Source organism: Lynx rufus, unplaced genomic scaffold (genome assembly GCF_022079265.1).
Source record: "Lynx rufus isolate CCGP_SWC_20201006 ecotype Redwood Valley unplaced genomic scaffold, mLynRuf1.p SCAF_4, whole genome shotgun sequence".
In the NCBI taxonomy this organism is placed as follows: domain Eukaryota; kingdom Metazoa; phylum Chordata; class Mammalia; order Carnivora; family Felidae; genus Lynx; species Lynx rufus.
In genome coordinates, this window is record NW_025814856.1 from 20822615 (window position 1) to 20848145 (window position 25531).

At 55.8% G+C, this 25531-nt stretch overlaps 2 protein-coding genes across 2 annotated transcripts; both read right to left on the reverse strand.

Moving 5' to 3' along the window:
* Positions 1–603: 603 nt before the first annotated feature.
* ITIH4 (inter-alpha-trypsin inhibitor heavy chain 4) lies at positions 604–16971 on the reverse strand. The gene is made up of 24 exons (XM_047096005.1): positions 16634–16971; positions 14928–15088; positions 12798–12902; positions 12489–12651; positions 12240–12350; positions 11625–11750; positions 10622–10738; positions 10191–10359; positions 9963–10088; positions 9601–9782; positions 9321–9506; positions 7078–7217; positions 6663–6817; positions 6337–6363; positions 6005–6058; positions 5796–5849; positions 5414–5539; positions 4706–4828; positions 4555–4581; positions 4350–4466; positions 3088–3262; positions 1501–1655; positions 1277–1373; positions 604–818 (listed from the first exon to the last, which is right to left on the reverse strand). The coding sequence occupies exons 1-24, from the start codon at positions 16787–16789 to the stop codon at positions 749–751; spliced, it is 2922 nt and encodes a 973-aa protein (XP_046951961.1). The 5' UTR covers positions 16790–16971; the 3' UTR covers positions 604–748.
* Positions 16972–17427: 456 nt separating this feature from the next.
* MUSTN1 (musculoskeletal, embryonic nuclear protein 1) lies at positions 17428–20912 on the reverse strand. Its single transcript, XM_047095465.1, has 3 exons — positions 20808–20912; positions 19558–19690; positions 17428–19397 (listed from the first exon to the last, which is right to left on the reverse strand). Exons 1-3 carry the CDS (start codon positions 20814–20816, stop codon positions 19291–19293), a joined length of 249 nt encoding a protein of 82 aa, XP_046951421.1. The 5' UTR covers positions 20817–20912; the 3' UTR covers positions 17428–19290.
* Positions 20913–25531: the final 4619 nt, after the last annotated feature.

The window sequence follows — 25531 nt, forward strand, 5'->3', positions numbered from 1 at the left end:
TCATGAGACTCAAGGCTCCTGGGGACAGACGCTTGGGTCCTCCGCGGGCCGGGGACCTCATCTCTGCCTCCCCCATCTCCAGTGCTGGCCTCTTGACCCAGTGGCGAGCGGACATCCTGAGCACAGGTGCGAAAACCAAACCGTGTCATACAAATCCCATCACCAAGGGGCCCAAGAGCTTGCTGAGAAGTTGGAGAGTTGGCCTGTAAAGAACTTCTACCCAGTTTGTGCCCAACCAGGGCCAGTTGTGTTTCTAATAAGAACTTCTACCCAGTTCACTCTTTTTCTTCTTCTTTTTGTTTTTGTTTTTAGTCGAAACTGGGTTTCACAGACTCAGTGACCATTAAGCAGACTGAACCTTTGCTCCCAGAGAATGTTCTCCCGCCCTAGACCCCCAGCTGGGGGCTGCAGCAACATTTTAAATGGGTGATTTAATCTCTTTAAATCTTAGTTTCTCTGCTTGTAAAATGAAGAGGTTGGACTGAAAGTTCTTCATGGGCCTTACTGGCCACAGGCCTTCAAGGGGCTCACAGTGGAAGGTTCTAATGAGATTCTGAGGCCCCGGGATATAGCCAGATGCAACCACAGATGTCCATTCCCTGGGCTCACAGCACCTTTATTTGGAATGAATGGGAATATCCCTCCCCATCGCAGTCCGGGCCCCACGGGCGGTCTTCTGGCCACAGCGTGGCAGCTCTCTGCACACAGTGGGGTGGCCCGGGGTGTGGGCACAACCCCTCCCACATAACTACAGCTCCACGGACCAGCAGGAAATCTCTGTTCCTGGGGAACCCTCTTGGTAATCCAGCTTGAGCAATCTGGGATGGATACGTGGACAGACAGAAAGATAGGTGGTCAGCAAATCTCAGGTGTGGTGGGAAGAGAGGGAGATGGCTGGGGTTAGGAGTGTGGAGGGTAGAGAGGCTGGGAGCCTTAGAATTTCCTCCAGCACAGGACGACAAGGCCTGGTCACCCAAGTGGACTCAGCTGTGTGTGGTCTTCAGGGCCCAGGGCTCTGAGAGTTTGGGAGGAATTTCCTACTGTCCCCGACTCACCCTAGTGATGTCTGGGCTGGGGTGTTTTTTGCAGGTTTGAGCTGACTGTCCTCTGTGAGGTCACTGAGAGCTAGGTCAGAGATACCTAAAGTATCAACCTTTGCTCTCACTGTCTCTAGGTTCCAGGCAAGGACAGAGGAGTAGGGCCACCCGCCAAGCCCAGTTCCCAGCCTCTAGGCCTCCACACCCGGCCAGGCTCAGTGGCCTGCTTGCGCAGTCACCTGGTGGCAGAGTAGTCACGGCCCTGAACGCTCAGTGTTCGCCTGCTGTCATCTGCCGCTGCTGGGGGCCCCCAGAGCACGCCCTGGAAGAACTGGCCTGAGATACAAAGGGCGGGGCAGCAAGGAAAAAAGATGGAGGTTGGGAGACACATAGAGGTGAAGGGCACTGCCAGTTCGCAGGCAGAGGTGGCTTCTGAGGGTGCCCTGAGCCGTAGGCAACATACCAAGGGTCCCGCCAACGTGGCTAGAGAAGCGGTCGGTGTCCCGCAGAAGGAGCCGGAGTCCCTCCCCAGGACCGTCCCAGGGGAGCAGGCCGATGGTCACTTTGTCTGGGCTGCTGAGCAGCAGGAGCCCCGCCTTGTCCATGGTCATGTTGAGGCTGTGGGGAAACCCCGCAACCTGAGCAATCGAGGTGGGAGTGGCCTTGGGCGGGACGTCCCTTAAATGTTCTGGGCTTCGCTTTCCTCACTGGTAAACTGGGACCGTCTTAGCGGTATCTGGTGTATTATTTATAAGATAAACCAGATTCCTTTCCCTCCCTGGTTTTCTTAGATTAGTTTCTCATAAATTAGTTTTATATGATTCAGGCAATTGTCTGATACATTCATTCTATCCCCTTCGTTTTTATGGCTAGTGCCACTTCCTTCTGATGATTAGTGTTACTTATGTCTAGAAGAGCAAGTCCCTTTTCATCCTATCCTGTCCTTTTCTACTTAAGATAAGCTTTGAATGTCAGGCTCCTTAAAGCACGTTGAATAAGACCCTGCTGTTAACTCTGAGGTTATTTGAAATGGAACTGCCCTAAATTTACACTGTCCTTGATTCAATGTACAAGATGTGGTCTGTTTTCCCTTAGGTGTTATCTTCTGCAGCTCATGAAAGTATTTGGATTTTCTCTCACTGCAGGTGTTAGGAATTCTTCATTCTACCTTCTAGTGTGCACGTCCAGGGCACAGAAACTCTTGTCATTCTTTGTGCATTTATCAGATAATAGGAGACTTTAAGATCTCTTATGAAATTGGATGGTTTTCGGATAAGCCCCTCAGATTTTCTAGGCACCCACTCATTTGTCAAGTGGAAACTGGTCTCTACAGTGTGGCGCAGTGAGAGGGCAGAGGACAAGACTCTCCGTGCTCGGTATAGGCTGGGGTGTTGGTACTGCTCAAAGAGGGCCAGGGTCCTTGGCCCCACTCCCAGGCCCCTGGTAGCCTCCAGAGCTGGCAAGCTGCCTCTGGAAAGCTCTGTGGTGGGGCAGCCTCACCCAGAAGAGGTGGCCGTCCACCTCTATGCTAAGGATGACATTCGTAACCTCCCCCAGGGAACAGTGCTCTCCAGCTTCTCATTATTGTCGTCATTACCTCACCACACAGACAGCACGGCCCTCCCCTGTACCCAGTGGGCACCATACTGTCCAATGGGCACAGTACTCCTGGATCCCATCCCCTCATTGGACCTTCTCCTCAGCCCTCTGACTCAGGGCTGGGTGATTGTCTCTAGTTACGAGTGAGGAAACAGAGGAGCTAAGCAGCCTGCCCAGGGTCACACAGGACTGGCAGTAGAGCTAGCTCCAAGCCACACTGTGCCCCACATCGGGTAGTGACCCGGGTGAGGTGTGAGGGCAGCTGGGTCCCAGCACAACCCCTCTGTGACCTCCAGAACGGGAGGGTATGGTGCAGGGCTCTCTGCGGGGGCAGCCCACCGCAGGAGACGCATGCTCCGCCACCCCATCCCCAGGCGCATGGGCCCAGATCACCTAGCAGCAGTCACCGGCCAACTAATGTGGCCAGAGAAGTACCCAGCGGGGGGCATACCCAGGTGTCACCGAGAACAGCGTCTCTTTCCACTTATAGGCAGAGTTTCTTCGATTTCGGGTCACTACCAGGTGCTCAGGGGAGGCGCGGACCTGCAGCTGGGGGTTCTTGAAGGTCACCTCGATCCACGAGAACTGGGCCTTTTCTGTCTCATACTGGCCAGTCACCTCAACCCCTAAGAGGGCCGGGAGCACAGAGGTCAAGGCCGTGGCTCCAGCTGCGCGCTGGCCTGGATGACAGGTCCACCCAAACCCCTTCTCACCGGCTCACCTTCTCAGTCCCCTTTTCCCAACACTTCCTCCCACAACCTCTCCCTCATCCCCTGGTTTCATGTGGCTTTGGAAGGGCCCCCGAATCCTCAGCGATGGCCACCTTCAGACGAGCCCTTTGAAAGGGCAGATCCTGTCTGAAATCAGGGAATATTCAGAAAGCCCCCATAGTGTGGCTGGCCTGACGAGGTGCTGTGGCCAAGAGCGAGATGGAAAACGAGTGATGCCCAGCCTCTGGGAGCAAGCAGACCACGGCCTGGTGAGATGAGTGGTAGACTGGGTGGATGTGGGAGGAATGGGGGAGCCACAGAGGCTCATTGGCTCTGGGTGGCTCTGCAGGTGTGTGTGAGCATCCCCGAGTGCTGTGTATCCTCACATCTGACCTGACACTCGGTTCAACCAGTAGGACCCTTCTGGGGTTGGGAGTGCAGGCCTGGTCAGCACACCTACCGCTTCCTCCCATTCACCTGCTCCACACCCTCCAGAGTCCTATCAGTACCTTCCAGGCCTCCGCTGCTGCTTTCCCCTTCCTCTGCCCAGTGGGCCCCCACTCGTCTGCCAAGGCCCAATCATTCCTGTATGACCCCGTGCAGCCTCCCCTGGCCCTCGGACAGCTCTTGTCTCCTCCTCTGGGCTCACTTCCGTGTCGCTCTGGGCATTGACTATAGGCCTCTGAGCTTATGTGTGCCCAAGTCTGTCTCGCCACCCCTGAAGTATGGCAGTGCCTGGGGACAAGTCCACATCTGGTCTCCCTGGAGTGCCCAGGCCACCCGGACCTGCATATGTGATGTTCAGGGGAAAGTCTGTGGGGTGGCCGTGTAAGTGCAAGTGTCAGTGCTCAGAGGCAGGCCACACTGTGATCTTGGGACAGGCCCACACGGGGTAAGGTGTGTCTCCATGGGCTGTGTCCCATCATTGTCTCTGGGGTGGTTAAGTTGGGAGTGAGTGGTGTCTGGGTCTCTCTGGGTGGATGATTGGGTGTGCACCTCTCACCTTGGTCAGGGTCTGAGAGCAGGTTCATTGGCCCCTGAGAGTGCTTGATGTCCACACAGAGAGGATTCACACTCTGTCCGGGCAGTGTCAGGATGACAGGAGGTGCCTGGATGGGGGCTGGGACAGCAGGTGTAGTTCCTAGAGCAGGTAGAGCGGGCTGGGAGGTAAGGGCAGGGAGGGGGCCTGAGGGAGGCTGGCAACCTACCTGGGGGTGAGTCTGTCTTGGCTGGTTCTGAAAGAAGAAAAAGTCTGGATTTAGACAGCCCCTTCCTGGGGAGTGGGGGAAGAGGTGAGAGATGGAGAAGCAGATGCCCGTGGCCAGGGCTCCCTCTCAACTTCAACACTGGGAAACCCACGTGATGTGTCTGCAGAGCTCCCCGAGGGTTTCCTCTCCTGGTGTCTATGTGTCATAGTGTCAGAAGGTATTGCAGGAACTCTGGCCTTGATTCTCAAATCCACTTCATCAGGAGTGGAGGGGGCTGATGGTGCCAAAGCAGGCATTAGTGCAGGGGCAGCCAGAAACAGAAAGGAAGAAGGTAGTCAGGATTGAGAGTAATCTTCACATCCTCCAGCCATCGTTGCCACCCGCCACCCCCCCCCCCCCCGGCCCCACAACCCCTGCCATACATACATCCAACTTGGAAGAGCCTTTGTAACGAGACTTTCAAACAGGAGAGCACACTATTAGGGAAAATGCAGAGGACATGGGGTCTAGCCTGACTCTGCCGTTTCTGAATCCAGATTTGGGATTGGAAATAGCTCAAGGGACCACTGTTAGCTTTGGAAATGGAGGAAGCCTTCCCTTTCTAGAAGGTTCCATCCTGAGCCAGCCTCCAGAGTGTAATGAATCTGATCCAGTGAAAATAAAGGACACATTACTTCAGGGCACCTGGGTGGCTCAGTCAGTTAAGCGTCTGACTTTGGCTTAGGTCATGGTCTCACAGTTCGTGGGTTTGAGCCCCGTGTCAGGCTCTGTGCTGGTGCTTTACCTCTCCAACTCTACAGGCAGGTTTAATGATCACCTTAAGGAAACTAGACTCTCAGAGGGTCAGAAAGTGGCTTACCTAACAACATGTCTGGTAGCAGCAAGTCCCTAACCCCATGGTAGGTTAGATGATGAGATGGAGAATGAACAGGTCCTTGTGGTCCGATTCTCCCTGGGTTACCAGGCGCCTTCCCAGAAGGTCCAGCTTTGGAAAAGTTGACACACACACAGTCTTCTCTAAAGTGGTGTCGTGGTTCCCCCCCCAGCCTGGGCTCTGGGACCCACCCTGGGAGAGGGATGTGGAGAGGGCGGATGGCTCCCTTCCTTGCACTCATCACTCTGGGAGCCTCTCCTCCCATGGCCAGAAGAAATTCAAAGTGGGAACAAAGGACCCTTCTTGAACCCCTCTGCCCCTGCCACTGGGATGTCAGCGCCCACCCCCAGTCCCCAATTCAAATTACTTGGTCCTCTGTAGCCGCTTCTTTCGGTAAGGAAGGAGTCTGCATAGCTGCTCCCTAATCAGACATAAATGGACGTGAGTCCCAGCCCCGCCAGCCAGCCAGGTGAGCCAGGAAAGTCACTCCCCCAACAACCAGGGCAGAGCCCAGTCTGTGGCCAGGGTCACGATTCTGTCAATCTCCCACCCCTCTCCCCTCTCCTCCTTTGCCACCTGTTAATCTGGACCTTCTGTCTCCCGTGGTATGAAATCTGGAGAGAGGAAGACCTGGAAATCAGAGGGACCTGGGTTTGCTTGTTAGATGTACCTTTCTGGGGCCTGCAGTTGAACAGGGATTGTATCCCTAGTGCCCAGGGCAGGCCCCAAATGGCAGCCAGTATCTGAATGAACAAAGTGACTAAATGCACCCATTTGCTTAGGCAGACGACACCCCCTGCTGGCAGTGGGGTTGGGCTGGAGAGGCCCTGGCCAGCAACCTCGTGGGGCTGGTGCCTTAGGTCCTGTGTCAGCCAACTGTCCCCCAGCCCAGCCTTTGAGGCTCTTACCTAAGTGGAAGTGCTTGCGTTTGTTTTCTGGATAAAACAAAAAGAGAAAGAAAGAAATACACTGTTACAGTGATTTCAATAAATTTGACATGCTTGTATTTAACCTTGCTTTCCAACCCCAGCACTAAACAGGTGCAGTGAACTCTGGGGTCAGGACACCTGGCCTCAGCTTTCACATCAATGAAATGGGAGGAGTCTCCCGGGGCTCCTGGGAGATTAGGGGTGGCAGGGTCGGGGTCTTGGTTGGGATGCAGAGGAAAGGCTGCGGAGGGTGCTGGGTCAAAACTGTGCTGCCAAGGAGGCCAGGGTCCTGCTCTCACACCCACCGGTTTCCACAGGCTTCTCTGCAACTTCAGATCGTTCTTCGCCTTCGGGTTTGGTGACCACCATGGACGTGAGGGGTGTGACAAAGCTGTACTGCAGCGACAAGTTCAGAGCTCGGGTCTCAAGGGCCTGCTTCTCAGCATCAGATGCCAAAATCCTGCAGGTTGAGGACATCACAGGTTCAGCAGGTCCCTGGATGCCTTGTCAGAATCTCCCTCCCTTCCAGACCCTTCTGGGAGGGTTCCAGTGGGAGAGTCTGGAGCTCACACGTGGTGCCACAACCCCCTCTCTCTGGACTTGGGAGACACCCTGTGCCCGCTGCTCCCCCCCCCATCCCCACCGCCATGGGAAGCTTGTGAAGGTGCTCAGGCTATGTGTAGCTGTCCTGGTGGGCCCTCAAAGGTGTGGGCTACCCACATTTTCTCTAGCAGTTGCTGGATGGTCAGGTATGCCCAGAGTCTCTCCATGAAGCTGTGGAAGATGTACTTGGGGCTCTGGAACTCTTCTTCCTTCTCCGCCACTCTAATTTCCGTTTGGAAGGTGATGTTCTGCATGTGCTAGAAAGAGGGGCCCAGCCGGGGCAGGAGCTGTGAGGGCCTAGGTCTTCCAAGTGCTCCCACATGAAACCTGCTTAGAGCTGGGGCAGCTCCCATGCATCGGCTGCAAGGACTGCACTGCCTTTGAGTAGAGTAGGGCGTGGGGAGGGAGTTTGGGGAATGAGAGTCTTGGTCACAGAGCCTCCCAAGATGAGAAGGAGGTGGAGATAAAAGGTAGCAAACCGCCCAAGTGCAACGTGGCAGACACAGAGCTGGGAGCTCAGGTCAGACGGATCCTTCCAGAGAAAGGGAAATGAGAATGGGATGTGACGCCCAGGACAGTGTAGAAACAGCAGTAGGAAGGAAGTCCAAGTGTGGTGTGTGGACAGAAAGGGTCCCCACATGCATTCCACACTCACCCCAAAGATGGAGACCTGGGGACAAAGAGGGAAGAGCTTTCCCCAGCAGTCAGTGGCAGAGTTGAAAAGAGAACTCCGGTGTCATGGCCCTGATAGGGCTTGGGGACCCGTCCACCCACAACCAGCTATCCTGGCCCATGCTGATGCCCTCTGCTGGGGCTGGGCACTGTGGGATGGAGGCAGCAAGGCATATGCCGAGCTCCGAGTGACTGCTGCATCCTTTCCCAGGGAGGGGGGCTTCTGGTCTGGGGCTGCCCTGCCCACAGCCTGGGAAGTGGCGGGAGGTGGGGGGACAGAGGAAACCCCACCTTTCTTGCCATTGCTCCCCACTGCAGTCGAAGACCTTCTCAGTGTGGATCAGATCCCGCTACCCCTGCTGGAACTACCTCCTCTGTCTCTCACCCAGAGCCAGGCCTCCCCACACTGTCACATGCAGGCCACCTGCACGAATTTTGTCCTATCCACACATAGAGCTATTTGCTTGATGGTTTTGCTTAAATGAACTTTAAATAGACTAATACTATTTATTTGGCCCTGTCCCAAGCAATAATACCTGTGAAACCTTAGGTCTGGGGTTCAAGTTCTATTTTTCAGGAGACACATTAAAATAAATACACAACTACTAAAACAAACATGTTTGTGAACTACCCTGAGTCACCTTGGGTCTTACACTTTGGGAACGCCTGGCCTTTAGGTTCATATTAGCAGCTAACATGAATGAAATATTTACACTGGGGCCAGACTGTAATCCCCACAGCAGTCTTACAAGGTGGGTAGGGTAACTTATTCTGATTTCTACACAGGAGGAAACTGAGGCACAGTGAGGTTAAGTGATTTGTCCCAGGACTCACCTCTGGGAGGTGGCAGAGCTGGGTCTGAACCCAGGCAGGCTGGCCATAGATCACACACTGCCCATCCCACTACTCGGCCACTTCCTCTGAGGTGAGGCCCAGGACCCCCCATTCTCTTCTGACTCACCTACCTGCTGTTCTTCCCACACACGCTGCCTGCTTGCCATGCAAGCCTAGAATGTTCCTCCATCATTCCACCGTCTGGCCTGTACCATCCTCTACTCATCCTTCAGTCTCAGCTGGGCCTCCTTCAGGCATCCCTCCCTGATTCCCAGACCAGGTTTGGGTTCCCAGGGTTGCTCCCCTGAGTTCCCGGGTTTGTTGTGTCAGGAACATCCCAGCCCGAAGCTCCTTGCTGGTGTGAGGATCTACACCCACTGTCACTGTCGGGAGGACAGCGTCCCCAGGGCCTAGAGAAGGACCTGGCGCAGAGCAGGTGCTGTTTCTCTCTGTGGAATGACAGGGCCTCCTGTGGCACAGAGGCAGGTGAAGACTGGGCAGAGACGGCACCACGTGGGGAGCCAGGCTCTTGACCTGGCTGCAGAGGGGCCCCAGGCAAGTTGCCTGCCCTGCCTGGATCTCAGCCTGCTCATCTGTGAAATGGGAGCAGCCCTCTCTGCCCCACTGCAACCTCAGAGGGCAGTGTGAGGACAGGAGGGAATGTCAGGCCTCTGGTTCTCTCAGGAACAGCAGCAGCACAGACGGACTGCTGAGTGTCATCTCTAAGTGGGAGACAGCACTTCGTGACTTGCTCTCTCAACTGCTGGAGCCCTGTGGGGCTGGGGTGTGAATGAAGCCCTTCTGACTCCCTGCTCCAGCGGCCTTTCCCCTGCAGAATGGCCAGCCACACTCACCAGATGCCCTCTGACTTTGGCTGAGAGCACATCAGGGCTCTGGTCCTGGAGCTTCCCAGCGACCACGATCTCGGAGCCTTTGAAGAGCAGCCGGAAGTTGTCCTGCGAAACCTCCTCCACAGCGTTGCTTGGGTACTCAAAGGTCACTGCTGTCAGCAGTGGGTTGGCCACTTCCTGGTAGAAATCCTGCAAGGTGGGGGGTGTCACGAGTGCGGGGCTGGGGTCTGCCTGCCTCTCTGTGCCATCCCTCACTCAGGGGCCACCGGGGACACTGTGGCACCTGGAGCTGCAGGGCAGAGTCTGAGTCCTCATAGATGCGCCGAGCCAGGCCGCCGTTGTCCAGTGCCATCTTCTCCAGGAAGGCATAGCTGACATCGAAGCCAAAGCCCAGGCAGAAGAGGCTGTACTGGCCAGCTATGGCTTCCTGCACGTTCTTCTGGATCCTCGCAGGGTTGGTCTCTCCTGGGCCCAGCAGTTTGGGAAGGGGGTGGGGAGCATGAGAAAACAGCGATTTGTTCAATGGATACTTCTGGACTCTAGAGACCCCCCCCCCCCCCGCCTCGGGTTCCACAGCAAGCCAGGGGAAGGCCTCAGCAGATCCCTCTGGGCCGTGTGCCTTGGAGTTGCTGGTGGTGCCCTCACCCACAGTGGGGTCACCATCGGTGAGCAGGATGATGAGGGAGACACTGCCCGCGGGCAGCAGCTCCTGCCGGTTGGCGTTACTCAGCAGCTGCACGGCCATCAGCATTGCGTCGTTGATGTTGGTCCCTGGGGGGGCACACACTCAGGATGGCTTCCAGCCCAGCGCCTCAGGCTGGGCTTGGTTCCCCAGAAGCCCCCACACCATAGCAGGGCTACAGAGGCACTCACCGCCTTGGGCCTGGATGCCGGCCACATATCTCCTGGCCTGGTTCACGTCCTCGGCTGAGGCTGGCACCAGCAATGGCTTCCACTGGGTTGCATCCCCGCTGAAGCTGATAAGGTTGAACTGGTCTCTGGGGCTGAGGTCATCCAGGATCTTGATTAAGGCTTCCCGGGTCTGAGCAGGAGGATCGGAGACAAGGTGGGTGTCTCAGTGGAGCCTCCCTGGGGCTGGCATCCTGTGTACTTGGGCTGGCATCCCCGGACTTGCATGGTGACTGCTCTAGAGCCAGGACCTGCCGATATTCTGACCAATCTCAACCCCTGGGTACCCCATACCCAGGAAGATGGAGGAGGGAGAATCTGCCTACTGGGCCGGAGGTGATGGCGTGAGGCATATGTGAGTTTCCAGAGTTGTGGTCTTAACCTGTGGGACCCACCTGTTGGATCTTCCTGCCCAACATGGAGCCGCTCTTGTCAATGACAAAGATCACATTCTTGGGTATTGTGGGTAGGCCCTCGGGGGCAAAGTAGTGTACAAAGTAGCCATTTTCAATCTGTGATCAGAGTGAAACAAACCCAGGTAATAAGAGCTGCAGCCCTGCCCTGCCCCCAACCAGCCTTCTCAGCTTAATACTTGGGTTCCTCTCTTCACGCAGCCCCATCTGTCTCTGTCCCACTGGTAACTTCCTCAAATCCTCACCATCTTCTAGGGCTCAGTCCAGCCCCTCTCTTGCCTTCCCTGCTCACGTATGGCCTACTAGAACTCTACCCCCACTTTACCTCCTATTTGTTTTAGTATTTGAGGCAATTTATTCTAAAAGGTTTAGACATAATAAACCTGAGATCCATTAAAAGAGTAAGGACTTGAAAAACAAGGTCCATAGTGGGGCACCTGGGTGGCTCAGTGGGTTGAGCTTCTGACTTCAGTTCAGGTCGTGACTCACGGTGTGTGAGTTTGAGCCCCACGTCATCGGGCTCTGTGCTGACAACTCAGAGCCTGGAGCCTTCTTTGGATTGTGTATCTCCCTCTCTCTCTGCCCCTCCCCCACCCACACTCTGTCTCTCTCAAAAAAAAAAAGTTAAAAAAAAAAACAAGGTCCATCAAAAGAGTAAAGGGAAAGCACAATGAAGCCAGAAACTTGCATGAAAGAAGCTACTGCCATTGGACATCAAACTGAACTGTGAGCCTCCTGCCAGCCAAGGCAATAAGGGAAATCCTGCAAGGCATCTCTTTAGCAGAGATGAAACTTCTGTGCCTCCAAAAGAAAATTGTTTCAGGGAAACATAACAAAATTGCTTGTTTTTGGTCTGTGCTGCCACTGGTTCACACTGATGAGTAGGGGCAGTTACTTTGCCTTTCCTTCTAGAACATGTAAGCTCAAGCCCTTGAGTATGGATGGATTTTCTGGTTGCCCCTATTCTCGCCTGGAGCCCACATACCTGAATGGAGCCCCCGGAGAGGGTCCGGTTCACATCGTAGCGGATGATGAAGTTGCCATTCAGGACTGTGTCCTCCTGCCCTGGTGACTTTTGCTGGGAGAGTGTGGGCTTGAATCGGATGTGAGCCTGGGAAAGGACAGGCTGGGGTTGAGAAGAGCCCCATGGCCACACCCACCCCATCTGAAGCAAGAATTCCAGGATATGGCCTTGGGCCACAGTCCAGGGAATGTTCCCTGAGGCTGAGCTGTTGGAGAGAATGACTCCCCATAGGGGAGTGGGGGAGTGAACCTCTGCTCTTAGAGCTGCACCAGCAGGGGCCCGGCTCAGGATATGCATGATCCAGTTGGCGGCCCCTTTCCATCCATGGGGCCCTCACTTAGGTTCCTCCCCACAGCCTTCTCCCCACCAGGGCGAAGGTGGTCTCCACACCAGCACCTACCACCCTTCTCTGGGCCTTGTCCTCCACCTCTGCCAAGTGGCAGCAGGGACACAGACCTCAGAAGTCCCTCCAGCACAGAGATTCTGCCCAGTTGTCCCGCTCTCCGGACAGACTCATAAGGCTGGCCGGACAACAGGCCCCTTGGTACCCTTGCCTGCTGATAATGGCAGGCCCACCTTGGTCTTGTTCCGTGAGATGGTGAGGGCATCTGCCAGTTCGTTGGTCATGAAGGTGCTCTCTGTCTCCAGAAAGCTGATGCCCTGAGGCTCAAAGATGTGAATGTCCATCTGGAGGCAAGAAGCGGGTCACTGGGTTGGCAGGGAGCTGGGGCTGGGCCTCCGGGGAGGCAGAGGGGGAAGGAGGGGCTGCCCTCAGCAGAGCAGGTGTGTTCCTGGAGACCTCCCGGGAAAAGGCGGTGCCAGTACCTGCAGATGCTTGACCAGCTGCTGGGGCTGGACTTTCAGCAGCAGCTCATACACTTCCAGACGCCGTTTGAGCAGCTCCTCATACACTAGCTCGAAGGTGACCTTGGCAGAGGGAGCCACATTGACTGACACCTGGAACTGCTCCATCTTTCTTCCGGTGGCCCTGGGGGAGAGGGACGTCAGGTTTGTCCCTCCAGGCCGGGCGGGGTTATGGCCACTGGAGGCTGGAGAGGGTCTGAAGGGCTGGAGGCAGGGCAGCCTCTGCCCCCACCCCCCTGGGGTCCCTTCCCACCACCATCTTTGGCTCACTTGATGAGGCCAGCACTCTCTCCCCTGGCCACGGCCGTGCTGTACTGCTCCTGGGCTGCAGCCTTCTCCTTGATGTTCCCGGGGTAAGTCACACCGTCGATGATCCTGTGGCAGGAGGGGAAGATTTGTGGAGGGCCTGATAGGGGCAGACCACTCCAATCCCACCTCCTCCAGGGAGCCTCCCTTGACTCGGTGTGCCTCTTAACAGAGTGACTCCTGTCTCTGCCTGAGGCCATCCCTGTTTATTATGTACTTACTGTATACAAGTCTGTGCAGGACCCCAGGTGGGGAGGAGAGCTCTGCATGCTATGCCACGCCTCCATCTACCCTGAGGCGTGCACAGTGTTGGCAAACATGCGTTTACCGAACACACAGGGGAAGGAGGCTGCAGAGGAGGCAGGACTGAGCTAAGTCCCAGCCTCTCTTCACCCTTGCAGTCCGGTCCCACATCCCAGATTTCCCTCTCATCTCACAGCCTGCTCCCAGAAGAACTGGTCAGTCACCAGTGAGCTTTCTGGGGTGCCCCTGTGCCCAGCCCTGCGTGCACCTGTGCGGGGAAGACTGGGAAGGAGAGAGATGCCGGGCTCCCAGGTCAGTGGGAAACGCAGCACTGAAAGCCTCTGGCCCCTCCCCCCTGCCAGCACAGGGCAGGGGACTCTTCAGGGAGGTTGGCCTCTGGGGAAGCAGGTGTTGGACAACGGGTGGACTGGACTCCCAGTGGTGTGGGTCCCACAATCCTATTTTTGGGGACTAGAAAGAGCTACCAGGGCTTCTCCTCTGGAATGAAAATGACTACTCCAGATCCTCCTTGGGAGGCGAGCAGGGATGTGTCGGGCAAACACAGCCCTGCTCCACCTGGGGGTGGCATGAAAGGGTGTGCAGGGGTCGGCGGGGGTAGCCAGGGCATTAGGACCCAGTGTTCCTCCTCCCCACCTTCCTGACATTCCTGGTCATAATTTAACCCTGGGCTAGGGATGGGGCTGCAGAGTGGGCCGCAGGGCTCCTCCTCCTGGACGCCCAGCTGGGGCGCCAAGGCCAGCAGGCTGCCAGGCTCTGGGCCCATCACATGGGCTGAGAGCCCCGGGCTGGCGCCGCTCCCTGGGCCCAGATTGTGTTGCTGCAGCGCATAGGGAAGCAGGGGGCAGGGTGCCCTGCTCCCCAAGCTGGCTGGGGGCCGCCTGCAGAGTGCACACTGCACACAGTGCTCACACAGCACAGGCCCCCGCTCCAGGTTTAGGAGAAGCAGTGGCCAAGAAAGAAGAAGGAGCCGAGCACAGGGACCCAGCCCCCACTATAGTTTTTCAGAGGTCTCAGGGTAGTTTGGGGACCCCGGCTGAGCCCGCTCTCTGTCCCACCCAGCACCCTCCCTGAGTTGCTGGGATCAGCCTCTTTCTGTCCTGCCCTCAATCACTGCCTCTCTGGTGGGGACAAGGACAGATAGAGAGGGTTCTCATGTATTGGACAAACATTGCAAAACATTCGGGAAGGGTGAGGAGGACAAGGTGAGGATCAGCACTGAGCCACAGAGTCCACAGAAATCCCAGGGGTCTCCCAATTCTTGGCCTCTGGCCCAGAGCAGAAACGCCCTCTGCAGTATCCCAGGTGGGAGGGAGGGGACTAGCCTGGCTTGGAACTTCCTATGACAAAGAGATCCCCCTCCTCAAGGCATTGCTCCATTGTGGGGCAGTCCCAGAGTTAGGAAGTCTTCTGTATTCTGAGCTGGACTCTGCCTTTGGGTGACTCCCTCCTGCCTGGGCCTGGGCCTCAGGATGCCCCAACTCTGTACTCCTCAGAGGCAAAGAAACCAAGATGCTGTGGTTTTCCACCTGTCAACTGGGCAGTATTTGGGGATGGTGCACAGAGGGATGGACGGTGGGGTGGATGGAAGGAGGGAGGGGTGGAGGGAGGGAGGTGTGGAGGGCGGAGGCATGGAACACTTCTGAGAATGTACTGAAGTTCGTGGGTCAAGTCCCTGGTTCCCTGTATTGCCTACAGGCCGAGCACACACACCTAAGGCACACCTCACATCAGGAAGAGAGTCGCTCTTCTTGACTGGGTGCCATCGGGGAAGCTGGTGTCATGGTGTTGGGTTGGGGAGGGAGACGAGGAGGAGGGCAGGAAGGTACCTACATGGAGAAGTTGGTGATGAAGGCTCTCTTGGGCAGCTCCACCTGGAAGGTGGCCTCCTGTACAACATTGGCCTTGTTGACCACCCTGCTGGTGACGACTGTGTGGGCAAATCTGGATGAGACCCTGGAGTCCACGGTGAGGCTGTAGATGTCAATGTCATTCTGGACCAATGAAGGAGGAGGAATAGGTTTGTCTCAATGCCAGTCCAGCTCGAGGCAGCACTCTTTAAAAAGAGTCCCAGACCAAGCCCTGGCCCCCATCCCCGACTGAGCCACTGACCAGGCCTCCAGCCAAACCCCATGATACATTCCACATGTGAACACCAGTCTCACATAAGAGGCAGCTATGTGCTTCGTTCCCCACCCTTCAGGGCCACGATGGTGGAGCTTGCGGCCCAGTGCGTCTGGGAAGCAACTCTCACTTACTCCTCAGGCAGGGGGCCCTAGATGGGTCAGGAAGCTTCACATTTGATCTTAGCTCTGCCCACTAAAAGGGTAATGAACAAGTCCTGTGATTTCTGGTGACCTCAGCCTCATGGAAACTGGGAAAAACAGCTCTTGCCTGTCTCCCACCAGGTGCTCACAGGAGCTAGGAGAACTTGGAGGTGATGAGGACCCAGTCTCTAATCGCTGGGAGCCTTCCTCTTTGCCCCCTTGACCCTGCAGCTGTGGACCCTCCTCAGACATATGCTCTCCTCCAGATCTGTGGTCCCCAGGGAAGGACATGTGCACACCAGCTGCCTGCACACGGTATGTTCCGCTGTGCACGCAGCTTAGCACAGAGACAGGTGACTGGCCCGGCGGCTTATGTATACACGGGAGTATCTGCTGGGTGGCAGGCACTGTACTAAGTTCTTTATAAATGTTACAGGTTTGAATAGCTTTTCTTTTTAGTGTTTTATAGATGAGGAAACAGACACAGAGTACATAACTCCTGGGGCACCTGGGTGGCTCAATCGGGTAAGCTTCTGACTCTTGATTTCGGCTCAGGTCATCATCTTGCAGTTTGTGAGTTCGAGCCCCGCATTGGGCTCTCTGCTGTTGGCGTAGAGCCTGCTTCGGATCCTCTGTCCCTCTCTCTCTCTGCCCCTACCCTGCTTGCATGCCTCTCTCTCTCTCTTTCAAAATAAATAAACAAACTTTAAATAAATAACTCCTTCATGGCCACTCAGCCAGGGAGAGGTAGACTTGGGCTCATGAAACCCATTTTTTAAAAAGTTTATTTACTTATTTTGAGAGAGAGAAAAAGTGCAAGTGGGGGAGGGTCAGAGAGAGAGGAGAGAGCAAGAATTCCAAGCAAGCTCCACACCAAAAGCGCAGAGCCCGATGCGGGGGTCAAACCCATGAACTGTGAGATTGTGACCTAAGCCGAAGCTGGATATTCAACTGCCCAACCAACTGAGCCACCCAGGTGCCCCTCGTGAAGCCCGTTCCTACCCCTTTCCCCATGCCCCCCACTGCCAGCCTCTAGCAGCAACTTATTGGGCTGCATTTTCTCCCCATAAAATGGGACTAGATCTCCCTACTGTTGAGTAAGAGAGGAACCATACAGCCTGGGCTAGTGCCTGGTGGATGGTCAGCACCAACTCTTTGCACACACACTGATCCACGCTCCCTTGTCCACATAATGCTTGCACGTGCAGAGGCTCTCACCATTGCTAATCAGCTCACACCATTCACACTCAGGCCCCCACGGACACCCACTACCTTTTGGGGGGTGGAGGTGTGAAGGACAGCCAGCAGAGAGAGCAGGACCGTCGCGATGCCACAGGCGCGGCCAGGGGCTGAAGTCTTCATTTTGGCTCCCGTGCCTGGCAGGTTGCTTCTGAACTCGAGAGGAAGTGGGGAATGAATTAATAACATGCTTGCTGTCCCGCCCCTGTGGGGGCAGGTTCTGGGAAATTGGGATCTACAAGCCAAAAACTGCAGTTGCCTCAGATAAGTAAACTGTGAATATCCTGTGGACCTTGGCTGGGGACAGGAACATGTACCGAGGAAGAGCAAGCTCAGGTGGGAGTTGGGTACGGCACCCCTTCTGAAAGGTCCACGGTCACCCCAGGCCACTACCACCCCCCATACCAGCCATTGCACCAGCCAGCTCCCTAGGTCTGGGAGATACACCAGTGAACCAGCCTGCTCTCCAGAAGCCCAGTCTGGGGGAAATAGGGATGGCCCAGGACAGGAGGGCTAGGGGGTGGCTTCCAGGAGGCAGGGGGACCAGAGGCCAGCTTGATGTCACGGGGCAGTGAGGGCCCTAATGGCTCTGAGGAGCCACTGGAGTGTCTGAGTGGGGCAAGATATGCTGGGGCCAAGGCAGGATGGAGGCACTTCATTTCTGGGGTGAGAGGGGCTGGGTCCAGGGGTCCCCTTCTCTCTCCTTGGGTCCCCGGCTGCTGTCAGCCCCCATTAACCTAGCTAGGGCTCTTGGCTCAACTCCAGCAAGGCCGCCAGAACAAGACCCGCACTTTGGCAATACAAACTGAGAACCATAAAGATGCCTGCACCTTGTGGCCCGGAAGTCTCCTTCCGGGTAATTTATTGATAGGAAATCGTGCAACACAAGTCCTGAAGGGGGTGATTCATTGTGGCGGTGTGTGCACTCAGATAGCCTGTGGAGGTTGGTCGTGCCAAGGGAGCCCATGATTCATGGCTTGCGTGAGAAAGCACAGGACACCCAGCCATCAGCACACCAAGGCAGTGCCACTGTCCTGAGCCCAGACCCGTAGGAATGCACCCGAGGGCCTGGGGTAGGATTACCAGTAGCTTTTTTCAATTTTTCTTTAATAAACTTGAAATGCTGCTTTTATAACAAATAGCAATAAAATGAATAAATATCAAGGGATCCGGATGCAGCTGGTGCTTGCGTCCCTGGCGGCTCTGGGACAGCCCAGCTCCCGAGTCTGGCCATAGATAAGGTAAAGTTGCTTCAGGAAAGTGGTGGCCAGGTGCCAAGCCCTGGGTTGAGGAAGGAGGGTGACTTGGTGGCACTTGTCAGTGGGGGTGGGGAGGGAGGGAAGTAGCCATTTCGGGGGCCCACACAAGGTTCTGAGGCAGTGACCGGCCCCCAAGTTCCCCTCCATCAGTGACAGGAGCATCCAGGACTCTGGAGCTGTGTCTCTGGCTGTAAGTCAATGTTCCCCTCCAGAAAGCATCTCTGTGCGCATCTATACTGTTTGCCCTTTGGCTCTGAATATGGTTGGGATCATCCAGGGCTTCACACCCGGTCAGCAATCTGAGCAAAGAGCCGCCCCCCCCCCCCCCCCCGAGGAGCACGGTGAGCAGGCCCAGGCCCTGCCCCACAGAAGGGCCACTCGGGGCACAGAGCACGGGCCCAGCCTGAAGACAGCTATATAAGGACGCCATGCTGGCTGAGAACGTGGGGAAGGCTCTAAGCAGCCACCCCCACGTGCCCAGGGGACAGGCGGACTTCCGTGCAGGCAGCAGGCAGGACTGCCTATGGCTTTGCCGTCACAGGGGGACAGACTTCTGCAGTCCCCTGGATCTGACAGTTCCATGCACACAGGGGACACTGAAGCCTGAGGACGGAAGAACCGCTCATGAGCCAAGGACCTGGAGTTCTCACAATGCAGGCGGACCGGTGGGAGTGGCGAGGGGGAGGCTCACCCTGAGTCTGAGAAAGGAGCAGCTCAGTAAGCAGACTACCACTGGCCAGAAAGGGGCCTCGACCTGGTTTTGTCTTTAAGGGGTGTGAGCTGGCAAGGAGGTGGTACAACTAAGGGCCCCAGAGGAAAGGGGTTTTGAGGTGACCTGGTCCTGCAGAGCCTTGGGGTCCTTGGAAGCATCTCAACATCTTCTGTGGAAGGCAGGGGGAGGGGTGAGCCTCGGGCCCCCACCTGCTTCACTCTGAGCAGTGTTACTGTGGCCTGTTTTATGCAACAGGCTCCAGCTCTAGTCCCTTTTCAGATGGGAGGGAAAACTGAGACTCAGAAAGGCAGAGACTGGTCTGAAGCCACACAGCTCAGCGCCAGTTCACCACGTCCAAGACTTTCTGGCATGTGGCAGTGGCTGTAATGGCACCTGTCTTATCCTCTGGGACCTCCCAAAAGCCCACAAAGGGTACAGAACATGCCCCACCCCCTACCCCACCTGCCCCTCCCCTACACTGAGAGGCTATGGCTGGTGACCAACTAACACCCTCCAAATGCCGGAGTCACTTGGGCATCCTCTTTATTGTTCCCCAGGTGCCGGTGCAGACTCCCTGGGCTGAGGGACCAGGGCTCTGAGGGACAGGCGGCAGTCCCAGAGGCAGCAGGTGAGAAGGTGCATTCTGGCATAAAAAAAGTTTTTGGGAAAGGCTCCTGCATCTAGGAGTTGGCAGTGGCGAGAGGAATGGTGTGCACTTCTTAGCCAAAGACACTCTTGGCAGGTCCAGCTTTGGGCTTCTCAAAGACGGTCTCGGTGCCGGTCCGGGTGCCGCTGAACACCGACGGGGCGGTGGAACCAGCTAGTTCTGTGGGCAGGATGGGGAGGTGTGGGCAGGGGCATTTGTGGGGAGCGCCCCCCCTGCTCAGGAGCTCTGGACTCAGGAAAGGATGCTGGGACCCCTCTCCCCATCCCCCCTCCCACTGACACCTCCCCCCTCCACCCCCACTGCCCAGGAGGATACTCACCACACTCCCGCATGACCTGGTAGGTCTTGGACTTGATTTCCTGGTTCTTGGCCAGGTTCCCACGGGCCCCCTTCAGATCTTCCTCCTTCACGGGGGGGCGCTTCTTCTTGATGGGGGCCTCCTGAGCACCAGCCTTGGAGAGCCCAGAACCTCATCTTACAACCCGAGGCCTCAAGGGTGAAAGCCCTTTCCTACCTCACTGCCTTGGCCCTGAGACCCCTCTTCTCTGGTCACTGAACTCAAGCCAATTTAAGGCTACACTCCTCTTCCAGGAAGCTCTCCCAACCATGCTCCACCCCCGCCTCCACGTCTCTCTCTACCTCCCCCACAGACCAGGAGCATGGGGACCATGGCTACTGTGGCCTGACACTGCCTGCCTGGCCAGGCTCAGGCCTGGGAACGAAGGGCAAAAGGGAAAGGGGCTGGTTTTGAGTGGAGTTTCCTTGGGTAAATTCCAAGATCTGCTCATTGGGTGGCAAGGGCCCCTCAGGGATTGTCTCTCTCTCTCCCAAACTGCCGGCATTTGCCTCGTGCGTTTGGGGTGGGAATCTGGTGGAAGAATCAGATGCCCGTGAAGTCGGTCCAAAGTCAGCACCCACCCATGGAGCAGGTAGCAAGGAGAACCTCCACTTAGCATGCCTTAGCACTGACCTACAAGTCCATCCCTCTCCAGACTGGGGATATTCAGACTCAGTGCTTATCCTACCATTCAACCCCAGGCGCCCAGGAGTCTGAGGCCTCATTCCTTCTTAAGCCCTGGGGACAGGTGCAGGGAATTCCTGGTCCCTGAGTCTGGGCTGGGATCCTGCGGCAACACAGTACACCCCCTGCACCGAGATATATCCTGCTGGGGAGATGCCTGGGGGAAGTTATGCACCCACAGATCCCGCCTGGCGTGCACGCGCATACACACACACACACACACACACACACACACACACACACACGGCTACAAACGAGTCCTATGGTCAACTTCTTCACACACAAAGGCAGACACAAATTGAAGTATCATACATGTTGTCTCTACCCTCCTGACAAGCCACAGAACAACACCAAACCCAAGATAAATGGGGGTTTGCCGGCAAGCTGGGGCCCAGCGCTGCCCCTCCTGAGCCCCGGCCTCCCAGGGGCTCACAGAGCTTCTCGTTACGCCTGCAGTTCAGCTCAGAACACAACTGTCAGAGGTGACAGTGTCCAGCTGTCCATCCCCACCCCCTGGCACCAACCCGGCCTGTGCCGGGCCCTCCTACCTGGGACATAGTGGGCGTTGTGCGAGAGCTGCTGCAAAGGCTCCCCTCTGGCAGGCAGAAGCCGGTGGAAGAGATCGGGGCAGCGCCAGCCCTCTGGGGCTTATATAGTCCACTTGCCTGTCCCGGAAAGCCACTCCCCTCCTCGATGGGCTTCCCGATGATTCAGGTCCGCACAGCCTGCAGCTTCAGAGTTTATTCTTAGAGATGATAGGGGCTCGCTGAGCACTGCTGCCTGGGGGCCACAGCCCTGGTGGAAAAGGACAGCTGGGGAGACCCGGGGCCCTCGAGAACAGGTGCTCTTATGCAGGCGGGAGGTGCCAGGCCTGGCAGTGCGCAATGAGGATTTATGAGCGTGGGTCCTGGAATGTGTGTGGCAGCCTGAGCTGTCCACCTGGGAGAGTCCATCCCAATGGGGTGGGTGTCCCTGAGGGAAGGGAGGGCCCTGGGCGAGGCTGGACCGCCCTGAGCTTATTTTTCCCTCTCTTTTACCCTTCTATGGATTCCAGAGGAAAGAGACTTTCCATCCTGCATGGCAGCAGAGCAGAAGCTTCCTGTGTGTGACACTTGGGAGCACTTGCTCACAGTGAGCACAGCCCCCCATGGTTCACAGGTGAGCAGCTGAGGCTGTGAGAAGCTCGGGGAGCTGCTTCATCTGTGTTTTTGCCCTCTGCCTGGCTCCTAGTGCAAGGGTAGCAAAGAGACAAAAGGCGGGAGGTAAAGTGCCCAGAAAGGACCAGAAGAAAACCTGCTTTGTGGTAAGGGCACTGGTGAGTGTAGGCAGGGAAGGGCACAGAGCCTCTGACTGGGTGAGGTCACCCAAAGGTGCCTGGCCTGACATTTAGGTTGCTGAAGCAGGTGGGCGAGATCCAAGCCCATTCCAGGCACTGAGCTGTGGAGAGAGGGACAGGCCCAAAGTCTCTCCTGAAGGCCATTTAGCTTTCTGCTAGCTCCTAATAGCCCATCCCTGAAGGGGAGACCCTCGGGGCGCAAGGCAGAACTCTCCACCTGAGATGGGTGTGGGGAGGGGATGTGGGTGGGAGGTCGGCCACATTCCAGCTCCTGGTCAGTGTGTGGTGGGGATTATTTTTATCCTTGGAGGCTCCAGGCAGACAGAACCCCACTAGGCACTGACACTTGGTTATCCCGAATACCACTCCACTGCTGTCATGCCTCCAATCTCCCCCTCCAAGTCCCAGGAGGCCAATGAGAGGACTGCCAGGCTCCATCTGAGACCAGCGCTCAGGGGCACGGACCCAGGACTGCCAACGGGGCCGAAAGGCACCGAGGGTGGGCCCAGCCTGGGAAGGGTGCTTTGGCATTGCCCCCAATCCCGCCACCCCAGCTGGCTCTGCCCAGGGAGGCACCTGCCTGCCAGCCCCGTGGCCTTGCTCCTCACCCCTCAACCTCCCAGTACTGCTTGCTCCTCAGGGGGAGGTAAAGCAGCTTTTACTCGCCTTAACAGGTAAGTGGAAAAGGCAAGAGTACTTTTAGCTTGTTCCCTTGGCAGATTCTGGCTCCGGTGTGTGTCACGAGGTGATGTAGGTTCATTCACACTTGGCTTCCTGGGGGAGAATCTTCTAACTCACTGGGGAAATCTTCTTGACCCCATTAAGCTGTTTCAACTCCAAAGAACACACAACCAACAGCCACAAGTGATGGGTTTTTTTTTTTAAAAAATGTATTAAGATGTGAAACTTTATTGTAAACCATTGTACAATGTTAAGTACATCAACTTCCCTTTCATTTCAAAAATGGGTTTCTGTGAGTCATCACTGATTAAACACCCCCACCAGAAGGGCAGTGGAAATAGGCCATGGTTTGCTCACATTGGTCTGAGTTCTAAGAAACATCATGAAAAGAGAAATCAAATGAAACCAACCCACCCACCCAGCCAGGAGCTCAAGGAGCTGACAGCCACTGGACCAGAAGTCCCTCACCAAGAGCAAAGCCCTTCAGAGCTGCCAGTGCCGCACAGGGCAAAGCAGAGAGCTCTCCACTCCTGGCTGGAAGTGTGTGCAACATCTCAACGCCAACCCTATACTCTACAAGGTGGCTGCTTTGGCCAATGAGAAGTTCCTAGAGCCGTCTATGTTGGCCTGGCTGTGAAAAGGCCAGTGAGTTGTTGTCTGGAGGCCAGAGTGGGCTCCTGGGCAGCTGACAGATGGGGCCTCTGTGCTGCAGGCCACAGGACTACACTGCCTAGGATTTGAGCATTACCTTTTCCCTTTAAATGCATGATAGGACAATACTCGCCTAGGACTCCCTGTTGCCAGGAAGGGGCATGAGTTAAAGCTTGAGGCAGGAGGCCACCAGCATGACTGTGGGTTAACTAATGGGCCACGGGCCCTTATCTCGAAGGTCTTCTGAGCAGACCAAGAAGCCACTGCCGCCCAGGATCTCACCAACATCCCCCTTTGCCACTGTCCACATGCCACTGACAACAAAAGGAAATAAGGCCAACAATGATTCCTTCCATTGAGATGTGACAGTTTTACCTCATCAGGTTATTTCCATCAGTTACAAGAAACTTGTTCATGACCTTGACTTACAAGCTTTCATCATGCATGGCTTGGCCAAGGTCCACGCTTGGACAGATCAGATGGATAGCACACAATGTCCAGTTGGTGTCTCATGGTTTCTCAAGCACAGTGACACTTGCCATGTGGCTGGGTAAAGAGCTGTACCTCGTAAGGCACCTTGGGGCAGGTGGAGAGGAGACTCATCCCAGGGAGGGAGGGAGGACAGCTCAGGGGAAGTTCTGACCATGGCCCTCTGCATCTGGTCTCTCCTGGGACAGTGTACCACAGAAAAACCCCCAGTGACTGCAGGAAACACTCCAGGGAATACAAACTCTGTGTGTGTGTGTGTGTGTGTGTGTGTGTGTTATACACCCATGCACACACACACACAGGAAGATAAGGCCAAACAGGCAAGGCCACACTGTCCAGTCCCACACACCACAAGGCCCTCTATGATTAGACACTCATCCCCTAGTCAGCCAGCTCTATGACTGTGGCTCAGAGACTAAAGCCCTTATTGAAAATCAGGATACAGGGAAAAACCACCACTCACTCTCCACCACTTTGTCCCCCAAACCCACTGCCCAGCAGGCACTGGGAAGGGCCTTCGGAAGAGCAGATTGTCGAGGCTTACATAACCCCTACTTTCCATCTTTCATGGACTGTGTCTCTCCCACTCGCTGTGCCTGGAGCTCAAGGCTGAAAGCACATCTCTGATTCTGAGCTCAGTAAGGTGCAGGAAACAGCGATGGGCACAGGTTGTTCAGACAAAATGAAACAGGAGGGAAAAGTACAGGGAGCCAGCAATGCCACGAGGGGCTGATGTGCAGCAGGCACAACGTTAGTTCTGGTCTTCCCCAGCACCGATTCTCCAGGGCAGACACCTCACCGTGGCCAGGGACGGGAGGGGGTTAACAGCCTAAATGAGGGCAGAAGCGGACACAGCCTCTAGTCTTGCATGCAATCTTGCCTCCTGCGGCAGATGCCCACTTTTGCAGAGTCGCTGCTCACGGCAGTGACAGGTCCCAGTTCCTCTCAGCCCTCTGGGTCCAGACTCCCACGGGAAGAAGGGCTGAGAAGCCCACTCCCCCTGCCCTGCCCCTGGGTGGGATGTGAAAGGTGAGGCAGGCCCAGGGCTTAACAGTTTGGCTCCCACGCTACAATTCAGACCCAATCTACGTAAGGGGAGCACTTTTGTATGTAGGTCTAAAAGGAAGGTTCTGGACCAGGTGGCCTCTCTGCACCTGTCTCACTTCCAGCTCCCACCTTAGTGGTGTAGTTATCTATTCCTTAACTTCTGTGGCTGCCTCTGGGCTGTGACAAAATCCTGGCTGCTCCACCGTGCTGCTTCCACAGCAGGGCAAGTGCCCAGGTCAACCCATTCCACTGTGGTCAGCAGACTCCTAAAGCTACGGGGGCCTGTGGCCATGCTGAGGAGTGGGGCCGCTCCCCAGGGAGGGCACATGGGCTTAGAAGCACCTCGCCTACCTGTGGAGGCAGATGGTAAGCTCTTGCACCTCAACCTGCCCCATCCCCAGCTGCCCTGTATCTTTGAAGGACGTGAGAAACAGGATCACTGGGCAGGCAGGGGTTCCTCAGACTATTGTGCAAAACAAGGGGATGCAGTAAGACAACAGCCAGAGGGCAGCCTGAGAGAAGTGCCTGGGGCTGGTCCAGCAGCTGGTTCTGAAGGCTACACCAGTGGGAGGCAAGGAGGCCCAGACTGAATTTTAAACTACAGATTTGGAGGCTCTGAAGAGAGACAGGGAACACACAGGGCTGGCCTCGAGGTCTCAGTTTCTCTGGACACAGACCTCTTAGGCTCTTTTCTTGGTCACATTTAACTAAAACCTCTACCTGCCAGCAGAAAAACCAAGCCACTGGACAGAGCACTTCCTGTCCCACACGCACCGGGGCCCTAGATCGACCTTCAGACCAGCTGCCTCCCAGTCAGGCCTGCCCTACACAGACTCACTGGGTTTGTTCCTTTCAGATAAGGCTTCATCTCCCTTCCTGCTGAGACCATTTACCTCATCTTATCACAGATTGCCTACAAATATTCCAAATTAACAAAACTCTTGACTTTTTCTTCCCACCAGTTCACATCTCATGGAAGGCAAACAAACCCATTTCTTTGGGGATTAAAAAGAGTTTTTAAATACAACAGTATGAAAATATAACTTAAAAATATAAAAGTCAACAGCG